Source organism: Brassica rapa, chromosome A01, assembly GCF_000309985.2.
Source record: "Brassica rapa cultivar Chiifu-401-42 chromosome A01, CAAS_Brap_v3.01, whole genome shotgun sequence".
Taxonomy (NCBI): Eukaryota; Viridiplantae; Streptophyta; class Magnoliopsida; order Brassicales; family Brassicaceae; genus Brassica; species Brassica rapa.
The window spans coordinates 24,312,882-24,336,222 of record NC_024795.2 but is presented as its reverse complement, the minus strand read 5'-3'; the positions used below and the strand labels follow the sequence as shown (position 1 = coordinate 24,336,222).

The 23,341-nt window shown below is 34.9% G+C and overlaps 4 protein-coding genes and 2 non-coding genes across 6 annotated transcripts; 3 read left to right on the top strand and 3 right to left on the bottom strand.

Annotated features, from left to right (window-relative positions):
• The first annotated feature begins 213 nt into the window (after window positions 1–213).
• On the top strand, window positions 214–4,260 carry LOC103839562 (S-protein homolog 2-like). The gene has a single exon (XM_009116066.2). The coding sequence runs from the start codon at window positions 3,768–3,770 to the stop codon at window positions 4,176–4,178; it is 411 nt and encodes a 136-aa protein (XP_009114314.1). The 5' UTR covers window positions 214–3,767; the 3' UTR covers window positions 4,179–4,260.
• A 2,182-nt stretch (window positions 4,261–6,442) lies between these two features.
• On the top strand, window positions 6,443–8,676 carry LOC103839570 (probable protein phosphatase 2C 42). The gene is made up of 4 exons (XM_009116074.3): window positions 6,443–6,938; window positions 7,098–7,465; window positions 7,534–7,770; window positions 8,209–8,676. Exons 1-4 carry the CDS (start codon window positions 6,629–6,631, stop codon window positions 8,428–8,430), a joined length of 1,137 nt encoding a protein of 378 aa, XP_009114322.1. The 5' UTR covers window positions 6,443–6,628; the 3' UTR covers window positions 8,431–8,676.
• Window positions 8,677–9,050: 374 nt separating this feature from the next.
• Window positions 9,051–12,125, top strand: LOC103839579 (transcription factor bHLH147-like). Its single transcript, XM_009116083.3, has one exon. It carries the CDS (start codon window positions 11,233–11,235, stop codon window positions 11,875–11,877), a length of 645 nt encoding a protein of 214 aa, XP_009114331.1. The 5' UTR covers window positions 9,051–11,232; the 3' UTR covers window positions 11,878–12,125.
• LOC117129189 lies at window positions 9,524–9,617 on the bottom strand. Its single transcript, XR_004452814.1, has one exon. It is a non-coding gene; the product is annotated as a small nucleolar RNA snoR118 (small nucleolar RNA).
• Window positions 9,685–9,758, bottom strand: LOC117129131. The gene has a single exon (XR_004452726.1). It is a non-coding gene; the product is annotated as a small nucleolar RNA R66 (small nucleolar RNA).
• Window positions 12,126–16,891: 4,766 nt separating the features above from the next.
• Window positions 16,892–18,241, bottom strand: LOC103839588 (phylloplanin-like). The gene is made up of 2 exons (XM_009116094.3): window positions 17,905–18,241; window positions 16,892–17,430 (listed from the first exon to the last, which is right to left on the bottom strand). The coding sequence occupies exons 1-2, from the start codon at window positions 18,131–18,133 to the stop codon at window positions 17,150–17,152; spliced, it is 510 nt and encodes a 169-aa protein (XP_009114342.1). The 5' UTR covers window positions 18,134–18,241; the 3' UTR covers window positions 16,892–17,149.
• Window positions 18,242–23,341: the final 5,100 nt, after the last annotated feature.

The window sequence follows — 23,341 nt, the reverse complement described above, 5'->3', positions numbered from 1 at the left end:
AAGATGTAAAAAACATTTCAATAGATATCTGCATTGTACTATATATATAATTTTTTTTTCATTGACATGGATTGTGCTATATGCATTGAGATGAGTTTCTAATACAGTAGATAGACTAAAATCTTTTTACAAGGATAGTGCACAACCATCTCATTCACAATCTAGTAGTAGACTTGGACATAGCTCAACATCGTGAGTTAACACACACCGATGGTTGGGGAAAGCTAGGCCCCGCGTGGAAAAGCACTTATCCAGTAATGGAAGTGAAAGATCTCGTAATGTATGGATGTATCGCTTGAAGGAACATATTTATGGAGAAAAGACTAATCTTATAGCTAGCGCCTAGCTACTAAAACACATTGCATATAGATTTTTTTTCCAACTATTTCAACTATTATGGTAAAGATTAGTAGCAATAAGAAAGCAGCTGCATAATAAGCCGAAATGAAATTTATTGTTTAAAATTAGATAAATTTTTAATTATTGATGAAAAATTTATTAATTTTTTTATATTATATGATCGTTTATATTATGCAATGTATTTTATTACTGGTCGAATTATATTTAGATGAATAATTAATGATGTTTTGTTTAGTAAACGTAAAAAAAATTAGAAAAGGTAAAAAAAAAATTAATCTATGTTTAATCCAAAATATATATTTTTCCTCAACAAATCAAGAAAGCTGACTCAATAGACAGAAGAAGACCCCTACAACTGTCAAGTCTTTAACGTTGTTAATTGTAAAAAAGTGTTGTTAATAGTAAAAATTACTACTATATATATTTAGTTGACAATAAATTAGGTCTCAAGTTATTTCCTGTTGATGGTCAAGCCATATATGTTGTTCATCTTCGATACCATATACCATTTACTCTATGCGTGTTTGAATAAGTTCATAACTTCAACATACATCAATTGTACAGACTTCTAACTAGAAATCCGGTTAATCATATCATTTTGATTCTTCTTAGGGGAATCAGAATTTGTAGATTACTTTTTTGTTTAAATCTCTGATTGTCTTTCTTTAGTGATGTTCAAGAGAGAAAAATTTGAAACAACATACCTCGTGTTTAAATTTCATTGGTGAAAGCAAAATATGAAAATTGAAGAAAGAAGATACTGAAAATGCAATTTTTATTTCTTGCTTCTTAAGGTTTTACGATGTCTTGTTACTTTATTAAATATATTAAGTGCTAAGATCCTAGCTACACTTCCATATGTCATCAACCTTTTTCTTCTAATGATCCAAGGGTTTCGTACTTGAAGTCTCTATTTGCTTTCCTCTTCTTTTCTCTTTTCTTTCTCTGTTTTTGTCGTTGAGCATTGTATCCGTTGGAAAAGATTTGATTTGGCTTAGACTGAACGAGAGTGGGCTTGAATTGACTTGGACTGAGTCACTTTCCTTTCTGAAAGTCGTTGTGAGTCTTTGTCTGAACCGTGTTGCTTGAGTTGATACTCCTCTCAAACTATGTGTAGGAGGAATGTCCACGCCTAGTTTGATACGAAGATTTCAGAAGAGAGCCGTTGGGAGTGATTTTGTAAAAATATCAGCTAACTGAATCTGAGCCGAAATGTGTTTCACCACCAATGAACTTAAGGCCACTCTTTCACGGACATAGTGATAATCCATTTCAAAGTGTTTGATTCTTTTATGGAATGCATGGTTTGCCGTCAAGTATATAGAAGAGAGATTGTCTCAAAAGAGCTCGGGTGTAACATGAAGAGAGATTCCGAGATTTCTTGAGAAGCAAACTTATCCAAGCCAATTCTAATGTTGTTTCAGACTATGGCATATACTCTGCCTCGGAGGAATTTTGTTGATACAGTTGGTTTCTTTTTCGACAACCACGAGATCAGGTTTTGGCAAGGAATGTGCAAAACCCTAATGTATAATGTATTGTGGTTGTACAGACTGTCCATTTGCTGTCACTGTAGGCTCGAATAGTACAGCCTGTATCATCAAGAGTTGAAATCCCCATTGACACAATACCTTTTACGTATCAAAGTATTCGTTTGAGGTTGGTGAAATCAGAAATTGATGGAGAGTGCATTTATTTGGCACATGTAGTTTTTGGAACTTTTTTTGACGAAATGGTTTTAGACAATTTTCGGTAAGATTCCGGGAGAAGATGTTCGTCGGAATAACTGTGGACACTATGAAGTAGTGTAACTACTGGTCAAAATCAGAGTTGTTGTGAATGAGAAATGGAGATCCAATGTGAGTGTTTTATAATTTATAAAACTTTAGATTTAGCTATGTATAAAGCTTAGCAAATGTCTCACAATGAATATTTGGGTTTGAATGTGGATTTATACTTAAATCTTATTCATGAAAATTTTAAATGTTTTTTTTTCATATAAAATATAACCCATTAAAATCGACAAAAAAATATAACCCATTAAAGAAAATGTTATTGGTGTTTGATTTAGTCAAATTTACAATATATTTTCTTGAATGTTAACGTTATGAAAATGGTCAAAAGGAATCAATATTCTTTATGACATTTGAAGTGATTCAATGCTCCATTTATGACTTAATTAGTGTTGGACCCTTTTTGTTGATTATAAAAGGGAAGCATGTCATATTCTCTAGAACACACATTGATACAATCAAGAAACAATTCTTCCACTCAGAATAGTTATGTTAGTATTTTTTTTTTTTTTAGTTTGAGAGTATAACGCAAAATTAGATTCGATAGATTCTGTTTTTCAGTGATGGTAAGTAAACATAAACAATACTGCAGTTGTATCATGGAAATCTGAGTGCTATGAAACCGTCACATTACGGGGTGTTTAAAGATTTATAGAAAGAGATTAATCATCTCGACTCTGCAATTCTTTTTTATTCGTTTGTTTCGGTATTGTAATTTTAATTTGTGTTTTTATTATTTTTTACAAATATCAGTTGTTCTGTGATAGTGAAATAAGGTTCCAACATAGATCACTGCGAACTGAATGTTTGGTTACTTAGTGTGAGGTACTGTAACTTTCCAACCAAAATTCTGAAGTAATGAGGATTGGAGAAAGAGATATTTGATCCGGAACATTGTTCAGTTGCAATGGTAGCGGAGTTGAGACCGGTGCACAATTTTTCATGCATGCAACTGTGAGAAGATCAACAGAATATTGCTCTTGAGAGAGAAACATACCGTGATCATAAAAATGTTTGCTTGAATCCCGAAAAAATAATACAGTTTCCCAAAGTTTTTTATTCTTAATTTGAAGTTCAGCTCTTTGAGAGGCTTGATAAGAGTAACGGAGCTGTTTCCAGTGATGGCTATATCGTCTACGTATAGACGAACTATGATGATGTTATTATCATGCAAATAAATGAATATAAAGGAGTCCTTAACACTGCTAACAAACCCAAACTCGATGAAGAAGTTATTTAATTTATTGATTCAGGCTCGAGGGGACTGTTTAGTCTTATCTACAAAACCAGCTGGTTTTTCATTATGATAAAAATTACTCTAGTTTGTTCTACCAAATCAAACCTCTTGAATAAACTTTAAATATGGTTGACCGTGCTAGTCAAGTCAGAGTGTTTGATTTAATCCCACAAAGTTGATCTAGGAATAGAATAGTTATTGGCAAAAAAGGAATATCATAATTTTTCATTGCTTGAATTTTTAACTGACCTTTTTAGGCATTTTGACTTTTGACCATACCCTTATCAAAATGGCTAAATGCTCATAAATCGAGATATAAGAACATATAAACTGTAGAAATATTATAAGAAATCAAACAAAGAGAAACAAAAGAAAAAATGGATTCTCTAATACAACTCATAGTTATCTTCATGGTGACTATGTTCATAAGTGCATCTATATCTCAAGCCCAGAGAACGACGACCGTGGTGATACATAATGATCTTGAAGGTGGTTTATCTCTAGGATACCATTGTAAATCGGGGGATGATCTTGGATACAAGAGTTTGGCACCAGGTGGATCAGGATCCTTTAGCTTTAAACCTGATATATTTGGTCGAACGTTATTTTTGTGTAGCTTTAGTTGGAATTATGAGTTGCATTTTTTTGATATCTATAACCAAAAGAGAGACAGAGAATTTGAAAAGTTTGGATGCACACAATGCGAATGGAGGATAAGCAAAAAGGGACCATGCAAACTTAACAAATACAGTAAAATGTTTGATATTTGTTATCCCTGGAATTTTTAACAAACCCATGTAATATCACTATGTATAACTCTTACTATCGAAAACAGAATAATAATAATAATAAAATATATTTTTCAACTAATTTAATAAATATCATTTAAGCTAAATAACAGAAGAAAAATTGATCTTTGCTGGACACTGTTTGACGAATTTCATTGTTTTGCATTTTAGTTTTTTTTTATAACCCGGGATATCTGACGAGCCGATATCCAATCGGCTAGTCTCTTGTGGGCCTGCCCACTGGCACTAGACAGACCCGATCTTGCACTTTAGCTGTGAGAAAGAGTTGCATTATTTTGATAACTAACTACAGAGTTTGGATGCACAAAATGAGAGTGGAGAAATACAAAAAAAAATGGAACTTGCAAAATTAAGCATGATTTATCTTTGCTATTTTCTGTAGGTCTTGATGTTAGAACTTAGAAACGTTTAAATTATATCTCTATCTCTCACTTTTCTTTTCTTTTTCCCTCTAGGATAATAGAATGACTAAACCAAAGTTCAATACAAATACATCCGATACAATGCATAGAACAAAACAGTCAAACAGATCATAGGCCAAGACGTCAAAAGGAAAAAATAGAGGAGAGAAAATAGTAAAATATCGGTAACGGACTTTTTCTTGTCAAAGAGATCAGAAGTCGGTCCACCATTCACCATCCTTCTCGGAATCTTTTATGCGCCTTTGTTGCATTCAAAGTCAGAAGAAAGGAAATATGACATGCGATTGCTAACCACCCCTTTGGCTGATTTTAGGCTTTGATGGTGTCTTCCTAAGTCGCGCATTGCTCTTTTTACTTAATAACAAAACAATTAAGCAAACGTTTCTACAAAGAAATAACAAAAGATTGCGTTTAGAAAAAAAAAAGATAAGTTGTTAAAAAAACAAAAGATTATATAGGTGGCTAACTATACGTATGTGTGAACTACAGTGAGTTTTTATACTATGTTCATTTTTTTCTTACAAAAACCTTACTATAATGGTCTAAAGAAATAAAATAACTGTTACAAAAAAAAAAAGAATTGTTACATTATAAGTGGAGAATAAGTATGGATCGTAAGAATCACCTACACGGTCCTTTTTTCTTTGACCATCTAATCACTAATTACTATTGCTACAGAGAAAGATGTAAAAACATTTTAATAGATATCTACTTTGTACTATATATAATTTTTTTCATTAACATGGATTGTGCTATATGCATTGAGATGAGTTTGCAATACAGTATATACGCTAAAAAAAAATTACAAGGATAGTGCACAACCATCTCATTCACAGTCTAGTAGTAGACTTGGACATAGCCCAACATCTTGAGTTAACACACACCGATGGCTGGGGAAAGCTAGGCCCCGCGTGGGAAAGCACTTATCCAGTAGTGGAAGTGAGAGATCTCGGAATGTATGGATGTATCGTTTGAAGGATCATATTTATGGAGAAAAGACTAATCTTATAGCTAGCTACTAAAACACATTGCATATAATGTTTTCCAACTATTTCAACTATTAAGGTAAAGATTAGACCATCTCCAACCTATCTCTATTTTTATCTCTATATTTTTCCCTAAAATAGAGAAACTCTATTATAGAGGTGGATTTGCTCCAATGTATGCCTCTATAATAGAGTTCCTCTATTAATAGGGGAAAATATAGAGATTTACTATTTTCATCTCTAAATATAGAGGTAAAAAGTATGATTCCTCTATATTTTCCTCTAAAATAGATAAACTCTATTATAAAGGCATACATTGGAGCAAATCCAACTCTATAATAGAGATCTCTATTTTAGAGGAAAATATAGAGATATACATTGGAGATGCTCTTAGCAGTAATTAGCAAAGCAGCTGCATAATAACCCGAAATGAAGATAATGCTAAAAAAATGTCAAAAACACAACTGATATTTTTTATAAAAAAAAAACATATGAATAGTGTTACTAGTAATAAAATTGGTATGACAATAACATATTTGCCAATTTTATAATAAATACTTATTTAAATGAAAACATGATACCGAACTTATTCAAATTCACTATTCAAACTTTATGATATTGATTTGGCTAACAGTGATTTCATTTTTGAGCCAACAATTGTAATAGTGTAAGATTAAATAAAACGTTGAGACAGCTAAGGGAAGATCGCTCTCTTCATCAGACAAAAAATTACAAGGGAGAATTTCTTTGTTCCTCTGCAACCGGACAAGACACGTCCGTCCACTAATCTACGCCTTTTAAAGTCCTTATCCTACGCCTAACATCTTATCCTACGCATCTTCCCTTCCATTAAGATACCTAGGGTTCTCTCTCCCCCGATCTATACCCATTTTCGTCGTCGTTCATCCCCAAAGCCCGCTCCTTTCCCTTCTAATCTCTTCCTAATCGAAAACCCTAAAGGATCAGTGACCGAGAGAGAGAGAGATTCGCGCGTGGGGGGTGTGTTTCCGAGAGATGTTGAATGTCAGGTTCATTGATGAATCTGTTGTCTCTCTGTTTCAAGCCGTTCGGGCAAACCTTCGATAGCTCAGAGTCCGGATCGGGCGGCGGCGGCGGCAGCGAAGGGAAAGACGGGCTGCTCTGGTTCCGCGATCTCGGCAAGTACCGCGGCGGAGAATTCTCCATGGCCGTGATTCAGGCCAATCAGGTCCTCGAGGATCAGAGCCAGATCGAGTCTGGTAACTTCGGGACTTTCGTCGGTGTCTACGACGGCCACGGCGGCCCCGAAGCTGCCCGCTACGTCTGTGACAATCTCTTCAACCGTTTTCGAGGTTCGTAGGTCAACAAAGTTAGGTTCTTTGAACTTTTTTTTACTCTGTTTCAGGGTTTGAGCAAAGTTAGGTTCTTTGACTTTGAATCTAGGCAAAGTTAGTTTCTTTCACTTTGAATCTCTCTTATGTTTGAATTGCTTAGGCTTTATGGTTATGCAGAGATATCAGCGGAGACGCAAGGGGTTGTGACGAGGGAGACTATTGAGAGAGCCTTTCACGCGACTGAAGAAGGTTTTGCTTCTATTGTCTCTGAGCTTTGGAGTACGATGCCTAATTTGGCTACCGTTGGGACTTGTTGTTTGGTTGGAGTGATTTATCAGAGTACTCTCTTCGTGGCGAGTCTCGGAGACTCGCGTGTTGTTCTTGGGAAGAAGAGTAACTGTGGCGGGCTCTCTGCGATCCAGCTGTCGAGTGAGCACAATGCTAACAATGAGGATATCCGTTGGGAGCTTAAGGACTTGCATCCTGATGATCCGCAGATCGTTGTGTTTCGGCATGGTGTTTGGAGAGTTAAGGGCATCATCCAGGTCAGTGCTTAAGCTTTCCATCTAATTCTTGGGCGATGGATTTATATTTGCTAGTGGTTCATTGTTAGGTTTCGAGATCTATAGGGGATATGTACATGAAACGGCCGGAGTTTAACAGGGAACCGATCGCTCAGAAGTTCAGGATTGCAGAGCCAATGAAGAGACCTTTGATGTCTGCAACCCCCACCATACTCTCTCATCCTCTGCACCCTAATGACTCGTTCCTCATCTTTGCATCTGATGGTCTTTGGGAGCATTTGAGTAATGAAAAAGCAGTTGAGATTGTTCATAGCCACCCTCGTGCTGTAAGTTTCTATTGTAACTTCTCTCCCTCAAACAAAATGTAGTTTGCTCATAGGTTTATATTGTTGAGGAGCCGAACTTTAATGTTTCTTGATTGGATCTGGTTTGAGGTTCTGGGCTGGATAGGTTTCAGATAGGAGTAGAGTCCTTAGTCTCCCAATAATTACAAGTCTCTGGATATAGAATTGATTTGTTGGACTGTGTCTCTTTGTGTTCTGATATTAAAATTGATTTGTTAGACTGTGTCTCCTTGTGTTCTGGATATACAATTGATATCTTAGACTGTGTCTACTTGTGTTCTGGATATATTATGATTTGTTAGACTGTGTCTACTTGTGTTCTGGATATAATATGATTTGTTGGACTGTGACTCCTTGTGTTCAGGATATAAGTTGATTTGTTGGACTGTGTCTTGTTGTGTTGTCTCTCTTTGTCTTCAGGGAAGCGCTAAGAGACTGATAAAAGCGGCTCTTCAAGAAGCAGCGAGAAAAAGAGAGATGAGATATTCAGATCTAAGGAAAATTGACAAGAAAGTGAGACGCCATTTTCATGATGACATCACGGTTATAGTAGTGTTCTTGAACCATGACCTCATCGCCAGAGGGCACATGAACACGACTCAAGACTCGGCACTCTCGGTCCGGAGTGCTCTTGAACACTGAAAAACATAATTTACGAAAAACATTTTACAAATGTTTTATTTTCATCTTCTTACTTGGTTTATATGACCACTTCTGCCTAGAAGGTAATAAAAAACACTGGGCAACAATCAAAATATGGAAACGGCATGGTACGTAATGAGTTGTGTTGTATTAAGCGGTTATGTTTGACTCTGGTTTACTTTCAAGTCTGCATAGTTCTCTTCTGATGTCTACTACTAGACTACTACTTTTCTTGTTTTCAGTTCATTCCGTCTTGCTGTTCCTCGAAAAACTGCGTGTCGTTTTACTTATATTGTTTGTTTATCTCACCTGACGAGCATGTGGCAGTAGTCTGTAAAATTGATATATTATTTTTTTAACCAGATGTAACTTCTTATTCAGTCAAAGAGAAAGATGATACTAATGTAGCACGCCGGTGAATGTAGATTATAATGGAGCTGTACAATTTACTAATTTAGCAGGCCTCTTTATATGTGGCATGGGCATATCTGCGTATCGTTCTTAATGGAGATGATTTTACTATGAAAACTGCGAGGGGTGTTACATGCTATTAACGCAAGCATACTCATTAATGTAACCTTTCAAAATGTCGTACAAAAGAATTATTCATGAAATGGTTTGTTTGATTAATGTGCAAGTTAATTCGGCTATCCATTGAATACGTCTTCAAAATAGAAATGTTATATCAACACCATTTTCTCAAAAATGGCGGGAAATTTATTGTTCTTATTCGATTATATATGTTCTTTTCAAAAATTTAAAAAATTAATATTTAAGGAGAAATTTCCCAGCTGAAAAATAGACATAATTTTGAATAAGGCAATAACTAAGACTCTTTCTTTTGGAATAATTTGTTTCTTCGCATTTCATACAAGGACTCATAATGGCAATGGTCAACAAAGCAAGTCGGTTCTGAAGTCTGAACTGAAAGTTTACGCATACGGCATGAGAGAGTTACAATGCGTAACAGAGTCACAGCAATTACAAGTAAAGGTACAGCTGATAAGTATCTACAACAACACAAGTAAAGATTTCAGACAAGATACAACAACAGGATAAAGATTTTAAGAGAACTACGAAAACAAAGATAGAAGAATCAGATTAAGCTTTCTAGGCTGCATTATCCATCAAAAAGAGGTCGACTGTCAAATCAACAACTCAGAGCCCAGTGCATATTCATCATCTTTTTCTATCTTTAGATTCAAATCGCCAATTTAATTCAAAAAACACAATACCAATACAAAAATAAATAAGATCCTCAGAGTATAAATGCTTATAGCGTTTCATCAATATAAATCAGGTCTCAAAGATTTCATGCCATCATAGGATCCTCAAAGAAACAAGGAAAAAAAAACAATTAGATATAGCACGAGCTTATTCGCTATGCCTGTTTTTTACATAGGCGAAGCGACTCAACGCCCCTGCTTAAATTTATCGCCTCTCGATTCATCCGGTAGAAATTTAAAATTCTACAGGAAAATCCAGTAGAGAGGCGAATCTAAGCACGTAACCAAAACATTTTTTAAGATGAAAACTAACAGCAAATATACACAAACAAGAGATCGTATGAATGTTTACATCTCTCGCCGGCAGTGTTTAGTATATATACATGGGGATGTTAGAAATTAGGGTTTTCTAGGCTGTAAACTTCAGAAACGATGGGTCAGATTAATTGGCCTTTTAATTCGTTACAGGCCTGCCTTGAAGAAAGCCCATTAGTTTTCATTTCGGGGAGGTCTTATTTCACAGTGGACGTGCTTACTCCAAACCGGATTATTAAGTACCACAAACAATCTAATGATACTCGACTTGATTCCACCGCTTCAAACACCTCTTGAAAATAATGTATTCAACTCAGAGTTTTAGGTAATTTGTATTAAAATGACAAATCTATTGTTATTCAGACATAAATTTTAAAATTTATTTAAATCCTAATGTTATTGAATTTAACATTTCGTAGAGTGCTCTAAAATCTATTGTTATTGAAAATATTTTAAATTGTGAAGTTTTAAAGTTTTCAAGTGATTTAGTGTGTTTCTTAGTTAAAAAAAATTAAAACTCAAATCTTATATTTTTAAGTTATATTCTACAGTGGTTTAACACATAAATCTCTACAATTTATTGAAATCATCTAAAACTCTAAAGTCAAATCACTTCAAATGTTATATTAATACATAACCCCCTAAGTATGTTAAATAGTTGTTTCAACATTTACGATATTGAATCAAGAGAAGAAAAAAAAATGCAAAGAGTTAAAACAAAAACTCCAAAAGCATGAAAATTAAACAAACAGAACACACAAAAGAGGAAACTGTGTGGTAACCAAACCTCTAGATGCCTAAAACTAAAAATCACTTTTTAAATATGGTTTAGGTTTGAGAGGCTCACGTTCAACCATATTCTAGGTTTTGAGATAATAATGACACTTTTATAAATCTCCATTGGTTGAAAGGAAAGTTTTAATTGAGATACGAGGAGATAATTGTAAATAAGAAAAGAGTTAGAATAACAATAATTTATTTAACAAGATAATTTAATATCATGTATAAAAATGCGATTCATTGATTCGTGTTCCTCTCTCCACACCATTTCTGACACCTAATCTCTCCCACCTCCTTCTCCGTTCCGTTCCGTTCCGTTCAACAGTCTCCCCCGTTAAAGGTAAAATTAAACAATAACCACCACTCGGTTATCGTCTTTCCGGTTTACTCATCGCCTGATTTACGATTCTCTGATTTGATCCGATCGGTCAAAGATTAGATCAAACCGAACCAATAGTCGCTGAGACCTGACCGGCGATTAATGAACTCCACGTCGAATCAGTTACTTCAGCCGACGACGAGCCCTACCTCCGACCTCTCTCGCCGGAAACGGAAGACAAAATCGCCGCCGCTGGTACCTCCCTCTCCATCGACGAAATGGAGATCGGAGAAGCAGCAACAGATCTACACCACGAAGCTTGCACGTGCCCTAACAAAGCTTCGAATCGCTCAACCATCCTCCTCACACTCTTCGCCTCCTCACGGCGGCAGAGCCGTCCGCGAAGTCGCCGACAGAGCCTTGGCGGTTACGGCAAGAGGCAAAACACGGTGGAGCCGAGCGATACTATCCAAAGCCGTTAAACTCAAATTCAGGAAACACAAACGTCAGAGAATCTCTAATTCGGTTTCGTCTCCGGCGATCACCACCGGGAGTCTCCGGCCAAAGACACAGACAGCGACGGTTACGAGGGTTAAAGCTAAAGGTATGCCGTCTGTACAGAGGAAGGTGAGAGTGCTGAGCCGGTTAGTTCCGGGTTGCCGTAAACAGACGTTACCGGTGGTTTTGGAAGAAACGACGGATTATATAGCTGCCATGGAGATGCAGATTCGCGCCATGACGGCTATTCTCTCCGCCGTCAGCTCTCCGACAGGTCATGAAGGGGGACAAACACATGTGCTTGGTTAGTTGGGCCAAACTGTCTTTCTTTTTTCTTATATAATTTTTTTAAAAAAAAAACTGTTTCTCGTTATTCTTCACTGTATTGCTTTCTGTTTGAATATTTTACAAATCTATGTCGTCATGTATATCCTTTTTCTTGACTTCTATTGCAAAGACTAGTGCCACACGAAAGGAGGAAAGTGATTGAGCTCTGTAATAAATTTCAGTTTCTTGATAATCGTGTGGTATTTCTTAATCAAGATTGCTTCACATGATGACAAAATAGAGTTGATGTTTCAGTATTTGGTGAGTTAATGATATGATGATGAATGAAGGCAAAATGCAACAATGGAAGATATAATTAAGCTTTTTTTTAGGTTTTGTTAAGTTTGAAGTTAGAGGTTGATGATTGGAATTAAAATAAGTCAATAACTTTGTTTTGATCTGTTATGACACTCGTATGATTGTTTCTTCTTTTGTAAATGGTAGTATGTGATTTCTTTTGTAAAAGGAAAAAAATCTATAGAAGTTAACACAATCTACCGATCACATGGTTGAGAAAGACATAAAGACATGAACATGATGACGAGTCACATGCTCCCTTCTGAAAAGAGAAGTATATTATCGACCACTGTATATATATTCTGGCAAACTTAATCTTCTTCTTTGTTTCTGGTCGGCCAAAAGGCACTGGATTTGGTGATAACTGTTAATATTTTGGATGAATAGCGATAGCAAAAGAAATGAAAAAAGCAATTTAAATGAAACATAATTTTGGATGAATAGCGATATCAAATTTCAATTCTGACACATGTCATGTGGTTTTTCATTATCTCCAACTTTCAATACTTGTATACAAAACCCCTAAACCCCACCAACATCTTATATTTTTGCTGCACATGTGACGCTTTAAATTGGATAGACAATGAAAATCTTTGAATAGAATTACTCCAGAAGAGAGGTAGTAGAAAGATCATTTTTGTTACTTAACAATAAAGTCTGACTACAGAACAAATCATTGAAGAAATTAGTATAGAGGCATTACAAAACTGTAGTAAGACACTAAAACATTTACATTTTATTTACACCGAAAGAAAGAGTAATAATTCACACAGATTTATTTACAAATATTCAACTAAACTGAATATATAGCTTTATTTTAAGGAATATTTGGAATGTTTGTGTATTAGCCTTAACTATTGCGTAGCTCGAGATACTCGTGCAAATAGTAACTATGTTTGGGTTGAACCCTTAGATTGATGGTTTTTTTTTTTGAACTACGTACTAGATTGATGGTTATCTTATCTCTATTGATGATCGTATTTTTTTTCTTTTAAATACCATATATTCCCTTTTGTTCTTCCTCCTGTTGTAATGATGTCCTGTTAAAGGAGGATGATCGTAAAATTAGTGGTAATCCGAGGGTATGGATGGCCATATGTTTGTATATTTGATGTCCACCAAAAATATATAAAAATACTAAGAAAGACTATTTATTACTTTTAAGTTGCTTTTGGTTAGCCTCTTTACTTTGATTGTCAATAAAGACTATTTATTGGTCTTTTTTTCACTGCTATTTTATTAAGAGAACCAAGCCCAATAGGGATGGCCTAAACACAAAAATAAAAAATAAAAGAGCAAAAGCCCAGACTAAACGAAAACAACTTTCGGCCCATAAGCCCTAAGAAAACCCGTTGGAAAAGAAACCGCGATCCCACCACATGTACGGTTGCGTCAGCAAGCCATAAAACATGTGTCCAAGCGAGAAATCGACATCTTCCTCCGGAGTCAGAAAAGAGCCACGACCAAGCTCCGCCAACGGCAAAGTCGAACCCGATAATAAACCGATCAAAAGATCGATCCACCAAAGTTCATGTCGAAGGATCTTGACCGATGAATCTACGCTTCAAAAAGATATCTTAATCGTCTACAATCGATCTAGAGATCCAACTTCCTTATGCAAGCGAACCACCATCTTTATTGATTCAAATAAGCTTGAAGACGAGTCGACCCTAACCAAGAGGAAGAAAGAGAACATGAGGCCTCAGACTAAGAGTCGATTGGACAGATGAATAGAAGAAGCGTAGATCAGAAAACCAAACCGGGAACTCCTGGGGAAAAGCCGACGAAGACGGTGCTATCAGAGCCACCGCTTTTCGGAGACAAAGCCGGCGTATGGGTGCTATAGAAGCCACCACTACCCAGAGACCTAAGCCCGACGATCGGGAAGCCAAGCCGGAGAAAAAAGGGCGGTCAATTTATAAAATTTAAAATTCAAAATATAATATATCTGAATTTGTTAATTATATTGTTAATGTGATTGTTTAATTCATTTTAATAATATAAAATGATAGATGATACACAAATTGTTACCAAATTTTAACTATTCAAAATCATTAATTGTCATATATATTTTAATCATATTAGATAATTTTGTAGTTTTTATTTAACAAAAGAAGTAATTGCTATACATTACTAATTAACTATATGATTAGTTTAATGAAAAATATAGTATGTGTTTTTGTTAACTCTAAAGATTCTAAAAGTCATTATATTGATGACACATGGCATCATTCAAATGTTATAATGTTTCTATTTTAATATATACAGGATTACAGTTTTTTTACTTATACTAGAGTTTATCACCGCGCTACGCGCGGTTTATCTATTCTAAATTATAAAAATATTTAATAAATTTCTAATGTAAGATTTTATTTTAAAAAAACCTTTTTATTTAAATTTATTAAAACTACACTTTTACATTTACGTAAATTGATTAAATTTAGCGCGGTTTATCTATTCTAAATTGTATTTTTTTTTAATTAATTTCTAATGTCAGATTTTATTTAAAAACAACCTTTTAATTTAAATTTATTGAAACTACACTTTTACATTTACGTAAATTGAATATTTAAAGCTATAATAATATATTGTCATATAATTGTTTTAATATTAAAAAAAAACTAAATAAAACTTATGTTCTTTATTTTCTTTTCATAACAAATAGATGTACTTTTAAAAATAAAACATGAAGCATTTCTATTTCGTCCCATCTTTCACTGTTCTCTACTTTTTTATATTTACTCTTTTCTCTAATTTCTTTTTTCTGATTATTTTTGTTTTAACTAAATAAAATGGTGGTTTTAGATTTCATTGCTTCCAAAACATTAAATTTACCGAATAAAAATAATCATAATATGAAAGGCTAGCAAAGAAAAACAACAAAAATCGCATTGTTGAAAAAAATTCAAATTCGAGGCTCTTCATAATTGTAATTAATTCAAAAACTCAAAAACTTTAATTTTATTAAAATTAAAATATAATAAAATTAAATTAGAGTCCCGCTGGGACCAAAATTGGATATGTTTTACATAAATTTATGACTTAAGATAGAAGGCTAGATAGATCATATGCATGAGGTAATGCTTGCAAGGTGTGCAAGTTCTCTGTTTATATAGATTTCGTAAATTTGTACAAAAATGGACTTTAAAATGTTTTAAAGTTTATTTATTTGTCATTTGAAATTATTAACATGTACCTATATTAGAATAATTATAATTTAAATAAAATGGCTCTAGAAAAGATTTGAATTTGTTTGAAATTACTAATCCATAAATAAATGTTTAAATTGTTGAATGAAATAGAAAATACATTAAAGTACAACTAATATCTACAAAAGTTGACACAAATTAAACCCCCTTAACCTTTTCTATACAGATACAATGTTGAGGATTTGCAAATTTATATGCGGTTATTTTAGAAATAAATTTTGGAAGCAGATACAATATTTTATTTTAAATTTTAAAGCTGATACTTAATTAATGTATCATTTTTAGATCTTTGTACAGTAAATAATTCATGTATGTATATTTTAATACATTGTTATGAAAAATATAATTTGGAACACATGATACCAATAAGTACAGATGCATGATAGCAAAGTTGTCCAAAAATTTATTACTTCGGTAACCGGTCTTTCACCACAATGAATAAAATTTACACAGAAAATCACTTTCCAAAGAAAATCTATTTTCTGTTCATTTACTCGGTGAGAAATATGTTAGTTTGTTTATTATTCTGTCATGCTATAAGAAAAATTAGCCACCAAATACAACTGCTAAAACCTATAATTAACTTTCATATATAAGAATAAGATTGATTTTAAAGATGATTTAAATGGAACAAAAACCAACTTTAGTTATTCAATTTTAATATGTTCCCTCAAACATCTTCCTATTTTTTCTACCCAAATTGAAAATATAAAGTGTTTACATATCCAAAAGGGACATGAATCTCTTCTCGTGACTGTTTTGGTTCCATCCGTCTTTGTCACTTTACAGCAAAGAAAAAAGTACTGATAACAAATTGGCACAAAGACTAAACAAAAAGCACAGAAGCTTTTTTTTTTTTTTTTGAATACCCAAAAAGCACATAAGCTCAATGTGAAAATTATAGGTCTCTGATAAACTTCTCTTGAAAAGTCACTCCATAATATTCTCATGTCTATAAATGTAGATATATATATATATATATATATATATATATATGTCAAGTCTCCAAGCTATAAACAATTCCTGCAACAATACAATTGCATTAGTAACAGTGTAACACATCACGTTATTTCAATCATCAGTCTTAGTTCTTACCTCTGTGTTGCTCATGTATCCAAAACCTCACATCCCTCTCCTCCACTGGACATTTTACAACCCGAGCAGCCCATATGCAAAACTCCTCCTCTTGTAGACTTAAACCCATTCTATTGCTTCACCAACTGCTCTCCCCTTCTCTTCTATGCTTGCTACTCCATAAAAAATCGTGACATATAAGCAGTTATTTTATTACTCAATTTCTTGTTATTATTACCCCCTTTTTTTGCTGGAACAGTTATATTTATATTTTGTTTGTCAGCAGTTATTTTCAGATTTAATTTAATAAAATTCAATCAAGTTAGTCTCTCTTTGTGATTATTTAAAAAAAAAACAATACTTGGGTAGTGTAAAACATGCGGTCTAATATATGTTGATAGTACTTCTGTAGTATATATATAAAAGGGAAGTTACTTTATTTCATATCATTTCATTACATTTCGTTACAGCAATTATACATGCAAATTAAGAACTGGATAAAAAGAAGTTACAACAACAATACTTTGAAGATAAACACATACGCCTTATTATGTAGACCTTATTCATGCATACGCAAGCAAACGTTATTGGTCATGCCACAAAACATAAAACAAACAGAAATTGGGAAACACACCGTGATCAAACATAAAGCATACTCGGTTGATTGGAATCAGTTAACCGACGAGGCCAAAGGCACCTGGGACGAGGCTGAAGATGTTGAGGCCGTCGCCGGCAGCGGTTCCGACTAGAGATAAAGGTGCCATGAGGAGTCCGGCCGCAGGGAGGCTGACGTTACAGGCGGTGAGAGGGGTCGTGACGACGAGCCTACAACCGGAGGAGAGGAGTGTTGAAGGCGAAAAGGGAAGTCCAATAGTAGGAATCGAGAATACTCCATTAGCGTTCGTAGTCGTACTTGAAACATTTTGCCCAGTGCACTGGAACACTATTCCCGCATCTGTTTGTTTATTTGCAGCATTATATTATTAGCAAATGTGTAGAACAAAATTTACATTTAAATATTATCTCAGTAACATGTATCCTTGCCGTACACCCGTACATATAGGTTAATTTATGTTTTTGAATCTATACTATACATTTGAGTGTACAAAGATGTTGCATGGAAGATATATAACTGGTTACTAGAGTCAATAGAATTCTACGTATACTCCTAACATTCCTTCACAATATATTGATGGTTTTACATAGGTGATAGGTCTAGTTTTACAAACATGTTATACCACATTTTCTAATATATGTTTAATTGATGGAAACTTGATTATTTAACACCTAACTTATGAATAAATGAAAAAAGTTCGAGTGTGTGTAGTATATATATATCATTCTAACTATTACATAGTTTACAACAAATCCGTTGTTTTTATTTTGGCATAGTTGATCGAAAGAAAAAGTGTGAGAATAGAAAATTTACTAGGGAAAGGAGGAACGGCAGTCGCGTTATTGGTAGAGACGGTGCCAGTGACAGAGCACATGAGAAGGCCTTGAATATTAAAGATATTAGTAAGCCCGCCAAGAAGCATACCAAGACCACCAAGCCCACCACCTAGACCACCAAGCTGAGCATTAGCAATTGGAGACACCACAATGAGACACATCAAGATCAATAAAAAGGTTATTTTTTTGTTCCTGAGTATTGCCATGTTTTTAGGGTTACAAAAGAAAAATGTATATGAACCTATAGAGCAGAGATTAGTAAAGGTTTTCTTTGTGTTGTAATTGGTTTTGGATGTGATGAAATGTCTTTCCCTTGCAGCTCTATTTATATATCAAGTTTCATAGATCTCGCCCTTACTTTGCTTTCATGTATTTAAAGTTGAATAAAGGTTCATTGTGAAGAGAATCCCAATGTGTAATTTCAACGGTGTCGTAGGACAATATCTTTGATATACTATTTTCTAATTACAATTTATCCAGGAATATATATACTTAATTTTCTTTTTGAAGGAATATTTTAGAATAGTCAGGGTATAATAAAGTATTGAACCCTCAAATGTCCATAAAATGCATTCTAATTCCTCTACCAGCCGGGTGATTCGTATCGCCAGATGCATCTCTACTAAGAAGCAATGCGTTACCATAAATATCTCGTAGGATTCATGCTCCAATCAAATATTGGTACTAGCACTTAACCACACCACACCATATCTAGGGTTAGTCCACTTAGATTCAGAAACAATCTATTGTTGCAAGGTTCTTGCTCCATAGTAGCATCCATGTTCAAAGAAATATTGACTTCGTATTCCAATATAATTGTACGACAACTTAGACATCGGGTAAAATTATTTTTTTTTCTGAGTTTTTGGTTTTGTTTAGTTTTGAGAGAGGAAAAAAACATAAATTTTAAGTCTAGAACTACTAATTTGATAAGTAATATAATCATAGCAGAAAAAGGTTTCTGTTATATAATAAAAATTAAACTGATAAAAGAAAAACCATTCACTTGCAAAAATATTTCAAATGTCAATTTCTAGAAGGATTGTACAGTTGACAGAAAAAGAGAAAAAGAGAGTATTATATAAAAAGGAAATTGCACTGTATAGCTCACAAGAATTTAATTCACTATCTATCTCTTTTACCTAAATAGCTAGAGTACGAACTTTATTATATGTATATAAATGTTAGGAAAATTTGCACACATATACATGACAAACAACAAAATTAATTTTCTACACACAACAACTCTTAAACTATGATATTTGTATAATAATTACCATATTACCCTTACCACATTTACTTGAACATTTTTTTTCATTTTTTTTTTGATTTTTTTTCTTCTTTCAAATATGTTTCCTCCTTCTATTTTTAATTTATTTCAACTTCTGCTACAACACTTATTAAACTTTGTATTTTTCATATTAAAAACATAGATTTTTTTCTTCATATAAAATATTTTGAAACTTTCAAAAAAAATTTATATTTTATATATTTTGTAATATATATCATTAACGCAGTTTTAAATCTATACTATCATAAACATATAGTATAGATTTATCTATTTCTCTATCCCTCTCTCTGTCTCCCTCTCCCTCTCCCTCTCTCTCTCTCTCTCTCTCTCTCTGACTCTCTCTCTCTCTCTCACCCTTCCTCTCTCCCTCTCCCACTCCCACTCTCTCCTTCCCTCTCTCCCTCTTTCCACTACACTTTGTGTGGACATTGTTTATCTATTCCATATAAACATCAGAAATAGAATAGTCTTTCTTATCCGATATATTGTGTTCATGTTTACGTGCTGGAAAAGAATATCCACTTATATAATCAATTAATACAATTACTAAGAGATGGTTATATTCTTATTTTTTTTTTCTATTATGGTTATCTTACAAATTCACCCTAAATGTTATTCTATCCTTAAAAGTTACTGATGCAATCAACTGATAAATACATATTAAATAACTATTAAGTAAATATAATAATACATGGTGAGTTAATGTGATTCACATATTCGCATTTACTAAATTTATTTGTTTTTTTTGTCCCTATGTCTTCTCCTTTACCACCAACCAGGTCCGTACGTCTTAAAAGCATTATGGAACCTGTGCTCAGATTCTATTTTCTCAAAATTGTAGTTATAGGTTTTAAAATTTATAAATTAGTACCTTAAACTAGAGATCTTTTACAAACTAAGACCATCATTATCCCAGATCCTTAGAGCATCCCCATTAGTGAACCCCATGAAAGAAGTTCACAAAGCATTTTTTTATTATTATTTTTTTGGTTGATTTTTGTTTTAAAAAAAAATATATATATATATTTTTTCGGACCAGTCGCGGGCCGCCACGTGCCATGGGGCCCGCGCTACAGTGATGAACCAGGTTCACTGGGAAGGGGTGGAGAGAGACAGGTTCATCACTATTCCTTATTTTAATATTTTTTTTTTTTAGAATGTGTGTGAACCCCCATAAGTTCACTAATGGGAGTGCTCTTAAGTGAGGTTTTTAAAAAAATCAAGAATTTAATTAAATCAAAAGTAATTAAAATGGGAGTAGTCGATCCTTAATATGAGACTTTGGTAACCAATTTAGAATGGATTTTTTCGAACACGTGTCAATCTTCCCTAAGTTTTAATTTTTTATCTTTTTTTCTTCTGTTTCTCTCGTGTTCTCCATCTTCTGTCGTCTCCATCTCCTCTGGTTTCTCCGCTGGACGATACAATCTTCCCAAAGTTAACAACAAAAGCATTCTTCTCCATATTCCCTTCCTTTCACCATCTCCAGACCCGCCTCCGCTTCCCTCCTACCTCCTTTCATCTCCTTCAATCTCCACTCGATCTATGCTTCCATCTCCATCTCCGCCGCCGCGTCTCGCTTCGTCCGTAATGTCGCGGTTACTGACGACTTCTCAGTCGAAGAAGACAGCATCTTCGCTGATGTCTGATGACGACGACGCTCCCCCCGACCCCGTGGCGGGATCAATCCTTCTCTTCTGAACTCAAGCTCTTCGTCGGTAACCTTCCCTTCAACGTTGACAGTGCTCAGGTTGCTCAGCTCTTCGAGAGCGCCGGAAACGTCGAGGTGGTTGAGGTATGACTTAAATTGAGTTGTGGATTTTCGAGAAATGAGATAAAGATTGAATCTTTTGTGTTGTTGGGTTATTCAGCAACCTGGATGCTTGGAAATAACTCACCACGGGCAGGTACATCATTTCTTACTTTCGTCGATTATGTCAGAAAACTGAAGTCTACAAAATCAAACAGTGAAACGCTAACAGAAACCATTAGATGATGATGTAAGGGTTGGGTCTGTGTTAAGGTGTTTATGCTAAGAAGAGCACCAGATGAACCAAGAGGCCATGCAGCGGCCATAATGAACGAGGGTTTGCTCGATGCAGAATGCAAAGGAGTCATAAATGCATGTCAAAAGAAAGAACTTCTTCAACAAATGGCTCTCCATCTCTCTTAGAAGAAGAAAAAAAAAACCATTTGAGCTCATCAAGTTTTGCTAACAAGAAGAGTAACTTACAATCTTGTCTTACCCAACTAGAAAGCCCGGGTACGGAATTTTTGCTTTGTACCCTGATTTTACTAATAGTACTTAACATTGGAAGCTATTATTTTCCAGTGAGATATAGCCTCCAAGGCGCCAGTTTTGAGCACCAATCTATGGCTTCCTATTCTCTGGAGATGTATGACTCAGTTGGCAGATATTGAACAATACTATTAGATCCAGAGAACTTGAGCTCAAGCGAGAGAGATGAAGATCAAAATATCTTTTATTATTATCATCATTCTGTTACAATGCAACCAATACTTCAAATATATATAGAAAGTTCCTAACAGGTATTAACCATATCAAACCAACGTACAATCTATAATCCAATACCCCTCCCTCAAGATGGAAGATACAAGCTATGTAAACCCATCTTGGACAGTAAATTCTTGAAAAGGCCAGGTTGAACTGCCTTAGTAAAAATATCAGCAAGTTGATTATCAGATCGAACATGTAACGTCTTCAAGAAGCCACTCTGCAAACGTTCCCGCACTACATGACAGTCATTCTCTATGTGCTTCGTGCACTCGTGAAACACAGGGTTAGAAGCAATGTGTAGAGCAGATTGGTTATCGCAGAAGAGAGTAGCCGGAGAAGACGGAGGACAGTGAAGATCATGCAGAAGAGAAGTCAACCAAATCAGTTCACAAGTAGTATCAGCCATAGCACGGTACTCAGCCTCAGAACTACTACGTGACACAGTTGGTTGTTTCCTGCAACACCAAGAGATTAAAGCATCACCAAGAAACACACAATAGCCAGTAACAGAGCGACGGGAGTCAGGACAGGCAGCCCAATCAGCATCAGAGAAAGCAGTGAGGTTGAGTGCTGCTGAAGCAGAAAAGAAAAGGCCCTGTCCTGGATCATTCTTCAAGTAACGTAAGATCCGATTAGCGGCTTGAAGATGAACGGAATGAGGAGCAGACATATATTGACTGAGCTTGTGTACAGCATAAGTAATATCAGGACGGGTGTGGGTGAGATAGAGAAGACGACCAACAATGCGTCTGTAAACCGAAGGATCCTCAAGAAGAACGCCATCAGTACCAGACATTTTTAGATTAGGTTCCATGGGAACATAGAGAGGTTTGCAGCCAAGCAAACCAGCATCTTCAAGAAGCTCCAGTGTATACTTCCTCTGATTAATAGCAATACCAGTTGCACTGCGAGCAATCTCAAAGCCAAGAAAATACTTTGCGGGACCAAGATCTCGCAACTTGAAAGCAGCCTTAAGAATATCCTTGAAAGCATCAACAGCAGACTCATCACTACCAACAAACAATATATCATCCACATAAACCAAAATTGCTAAGAACACCTCAGACGTGTTTCTAACAAAAAGAGAGTGATCAGAAGGAGCCTGTTGGAAACCTGCACCAAGAATAACACTTGATAGCTTCTGATTCCACTGACGAGAAGCCTGTTTCAACCCATATAAAGATTTATGAAGTTTGCAAACAGAGTTCTTAGGATAAGTCTTGCCAGAGAGTTGGGAATAACCCGGAGGCATAATCATGTATATCTCTTCATCGAGATCTCCATTAAGAAAAACATTACTGATGTCCATTTGTGTAATAGACCAGTTCTTGCTTGCAGCTAACCGAAGAAGAAGACGGACAGTACCCATCTTAGCCACTGGAGAAAACGTGTCAATATAGTCAAGCCCTTCAATCTGTGTATAACCCTTAGCAACTAAACGAGCCTTGAAACGTTCAATGGTGCCATCAGGATTAAACTTAATCGTATATACCCACTTGCAACCGACGGGATGTTTACCAGGAGGAAGCTCACAAACAGACCAAGTACCAGTAGCTTCCAAAGAGGTCATCTCAGATTTCATGGCAGCAGTGAATTCCACAGATT